General features: G+C 35.1%; 1 protein-coding gene across 1 annotated transcript; it reads right to left on the bottom strand.

Annotated features, from left to right (window-relative positions):
• Positions 1–4,353, bottom strand: LOC121313079 (C-C chemokine receptor type 9-like). The gene is made up of 3 exons (XM_041245225.1): positions 4,209–4,353; positions 2,433–2,511; positions 1–1,814 (listed from the first exon to the last, which is right to left on the bottom strand). Exons 2-3 carry the CDS (start codon positions 2,442–2,444, stop codon positions 741–743), a joined length of 1,086 nt encoding a protein of 361 aa, XP_041101159.1. The 5' UTR covers positions 2,445–2,511; positions 4,209–4,353; the 3' UTR covers positions 1–740.
• Between the last annotated feature and the right edge of the window lie 245 nt (positions 4,354–4,598).

Here is a 4,598-nt window from a genome sequence, read left to right as displayed (position 1 = left end):
TTACAAAGTTATGTGCGTCTTTATTGGTACAACATGTACACGAATTTGCACTAGGAAATTCATTGATATGCATCTGAAAGCTAAACAACAACTACATGGTTTAAACAAGTTCCTTGAAAGCAGTTTACAAAAAAACATAAATTAGAAATGGCTGTTCAAATGGCTCTTGCACAATAAAGAGAAATAAACAGGTAACAGAATTAATTATGTCGAAGGGTTCATATAAACAAAAACTGTACAATACAACTTTACAAGGATAATATACAATGGCAAAATACTGTAGAACGTTATATCAGATAGTACAATATGATAGACAGCAAAACTCACTGTGACATTATTTCCTTAATGCATGTCTAAATATATTGTTAATATAATATGTATATATAATATCAGTTAATGCTGCTCATTATAACAAGTCTGTCAACGACAAAGGTACTGAAGTGGAAATGATTGCCTCCACACAGACTTACATCTTTTTCTAAGATGTTATATTATTTTCAATGAGGGGTTAAGAGATTTGTACCCACTTTTAACATTGACAGCTAAGATCATAAATGCTTAGACATGAATAGCCCCTCCAATTTCAGACTAGTTAAGCTGGGGATCATCATTAACACTATTGCCATTGTCTGTGTATACAGACACCAGGTAACCTTTCTGTAGCTGGCTATGGCATCAAGTCACTACAGCTTATCCTTCAACTGTATATGTACCAGCATGGCTTCTCCCCAAATACTGGTTTACAATGATAGTGCCCCAGTAATTTCGGTTTCAGACATTGCAGGTGACTTACTAGGACCAGAGTAGAATTTGTTCACCTTTTTCAAATTAACACAGCCTAATGACCTCAAAATTGTGATTAGATCTTTTCTAAACCGCACCCCAATAAAAGCATAAAGGAATGGATTGAGGCAGCAGTGCATGTAGGCTAAGCTCTGCATTACTTGGGATGCAATGTCTATCTTTATAGCAACTTCACAGTTAGTAATGGTAGCATTGGCTACATCTATGGTCCTTACTACCAAAAAGCCATTGTACGGCAGTTGGGATAAGACAAAAACAGTTACCACTGTAACTATAACCTTCAGTGCCTTGTGTTTTTCAAAATTCTTTGCTTGCAGCAGGGTCTTGACTATCACTGAGTAACAGAATAGCATTACAGCTAAAGGCAGGCAAAAGCCTACACTAACTTGAATGGCAGAAACCAAAATTTTTATGGTTTTACTTGCATCTTTTGGATAGATCATATCACAAGAATCCTGTTTGTTAATTGTTTTTTGATTAGCAAAAATCAGCTCAGGCAAAGACAAAATTACCGCAAGCAGCCAAACACAGACACAAACCAACTTGCTGTATAGAAGTCGTTTGACTTTAAACTTCTGGGCCTTTGTTGCTTGGACAATGGCAATGTATCTATCAACACTGATGCACGTGAGCAACAGCATGCAGCTGAAGAAATTGACCTTGTATATTGAAGTTACAAGTTTGCACATCATCAACCCAAAAACCCAACCTTTGGATGCACTCACTGCCCAGAAAGGCAAAGTGAAAAGGAAAAGCAGATCTGCAACTGCCAGGTTTAAAAGATACACGTCTGTCATAGTCTTCAACCTGTTCCTGAAGTGGGCATAAATTCCCACCACTAACAAGTTCCCAAATGCCCCAAGAATACAGACAATCCAGTACAAGACCGGGACATAGTACTGGCGGAACGTTCTGACGGTTGTCTTGTCACAAAATCCAGTGTTGCTAATTTCTGGATCTGTACCACCATGATAATCATAATCCTCTGTGACAGTGTTTGAGTCAAATGTCTGTAACACAAAAAACAGCATTTATCATACAGTAGCAGGGAACAATTATCCACTTAATCCCAAATGGGACCCAATTTAGCTAATTAATCTACGACTGTCGTTTGATATACAGTACAGGGATTATTGTGAATCTACCCCATAAAAACTGTGCTCCCCCCCCACTCAGGTGCAGTGCTTGAGAAAGAAACCTGCTTTTTCATGTTTTTTGAGACAGTCTTTTCACATCACTAAAGAGCATGACAACTCGGAATATGTCATTGAATGAAGGTAGTAATTAAGAAATCTACAATATGTTATATTGACTGCCTTGGTGTTTTTTTTTTTTTTTTAAATCTGTTTTTACACTTCGATGTTTACTGATAACTTGTGACATTATATGCCAGAACAAAGAATTGTTTTTTGCACGCAGAGGTTAATCTTGAGTCCAGGTCACTCGAGAATTTTGACAACCAGATCAAGTCATAATCCTGTACTTTGAAAATGTGTGCCCTAATAAACTATTTTGGCAGTGATTGTCATTTTGTCATAACCCATTAAACCAGGAATGGCAATGACCTACTAAAGACCTTCTCAGTGCAAAAGACACAACTGCTTGTTTTTAAAATGAGAATCGCTTACCACGCTTTCCATGTGTTGATATTTTGTCTCCACTGCAGCCCAAATGTATCTCTTCTTGTCAAGATAAACGCCACCAATCCTAAAAAAAAAAAAAAAATGTGTGTATATATATATATATATATATATATATATATATATATATATATATATATATATATATATATATATATATATGATATATATATATATATTTCAGAAACTAAAGTAGTCTAATTGTGTTTATAAAACAAATTGTTCCACAAAGATTAAGGCAATTAAGTTATTGATTTTTGTAGTCCTTTTGTTTCTTGTTTCTTACTAGCTTTAAATCATAAAAATTGTTTAATTTTTTTTTTTCTACAGAAGGAAAAACAAAGTAATGTAATTAGCAAGCAGTAACCAGTGTTTTTGAGGCAGCTGTTAACCCTAGAAACTAGATCCTCGTTCCTTTTAGAACAGCCCTCATACTAGGTTACCACTCTTGATTTCAGACCATACAGAACTGGTGAAAAGCTGGTGGCATTCTGTCAACCAGAATATAAAAATGTCCAAGGCACCATAGTGCACTTAGTGCCAGTATTCATAGCTGCAAAGAGGGAAAGTACTCTAATACTGACAATGGTAGGGAGAGCTACCAGGTTGGAGGAAATGCTGGTAGCACCTGCACAATTTAGAAACTGGTATCTGAAACTTATCTTGTCTGCCCACCTTGGAAAATACCAAGGTAATATACCTGTTAGACCTATATCTGTGAATCGTATTAGTACCTTTATAACAAAAAACAAAACAAAACAAAAACAACACATTATTTGGGAGCATTGGTGAACCCCTTTATATATGTTCTACTTTCTAATCACAGAGAAATAACCACAACCTATTGCAGTGTTAATTAGTGGCAAGCTTTTGAAACCTGGTTACCTACAGCTAAAACGACCTTGTAAACCAGGTGTGTGGTTAACAAGGTGTTTCTGATAATGACCCGAAGGCTAAACTAAAAAAACACAAGGTAGTGGTAATAAACAAACACCAAACAATCATATTTTACTATAAAGATTCTGGCACATTGGAGAATTAAATGCTCCTGACAATACATTTTTTGACACTTGTGGTAGATTTACTTTCCCTAAAACAGAGAACTCAGTGACAAAAAATGCTTGCTTTTCGTCTATTGACTTGTTACGACCTTTTATTACGACGTACCTTATTAGTTTGTTTCTTTAGACACTGTGGGCTGCTATAAAGAACCGTTAAACCACAGGAGACGTTTATGCGCCAAGATGTAACTGAGGTAAATGACTAAATTATCTGGGTGTGCTGCCTTGTCCTAGTCTTTGCCACGTAACAAAAACTACACAGTTAAGGTTTAGTTTTATTTGGGTCAACAATAATAAACAGCGTCTATTGTTTTACCTCTAGTATTGCGTCTACATCATTGCACTTTCCCAAACAACCTGTTCAACAAACTTGTATTCAAATACCACAACACAGCATAAAGTGTTCAGTCACGACAGATGTACAGGTTAAGAGCATACTGTATATATTATTTTCTAAATGTCTCTTGCACCAGACTAAACTCGTATTTAAAAATTAAATAAGTATTTTTTTTTTTGATTTTGATTTGTCCCAAAGGGGGAAAATATATATATATATATATATATATATATATATATATATATATATATATATATATATATATATATATAGTATATAATCAAAAAACCTATAGTAGAATTTTTAGTAAAAACCTCATCTTAAAAAAGATCTTAAGTTTACAAACTTGTAGAAGTTAATACTTACAGCGCTCAGAACTTTGAAATAGTAAATGCACGTTTGTTAAGGTCTCCTTAGTGCAGAGTGTGAAAGCTGAAGTGAGTTTAACAGTAGGCTATTCAAATCTCCTCGTCTTTTGTCTGGTGTAACCCGCTGTATATATGCGCTACGGTTAACCATATGACGTGCAAAGATCAGAGGTGCAGTTGAACCACAAATACTATATGTACAGTATAAGTGAATGAGGTCCCTCTGTGGTCTTGTGATAGATAAACAAAAGAGGGACTTTACAAAACAAGTCTGACTGCTGATGGGACACGTTCCCTTGAGACATAAAAATATACTGTAATGTTGGGCAGCAGTGCAATTCACTACTATATTAATACTTAAGTATTTTTGTTGTTAAAAAAAAATATG

This window comes from Polyodon spathula, chromosome 3, assembly GCF_017654505.1.
Source record: "Polyodon spathula isolate WHYD16114869_AA chromosome 3, ASM1765450v1, whole genome shotgun sequence".
Classification (NCBI taxonomy): Eukaryota; Metazoa; Chordata; class Actinopteri; order Acipenseriformes; family Polyodontidae; genus Polyodon; species Polyodon spathula.
Note: the sequence above shows the minus strand (reverse complement) of the source record. Positions and strands in the feature narration are given on the sequence as shown.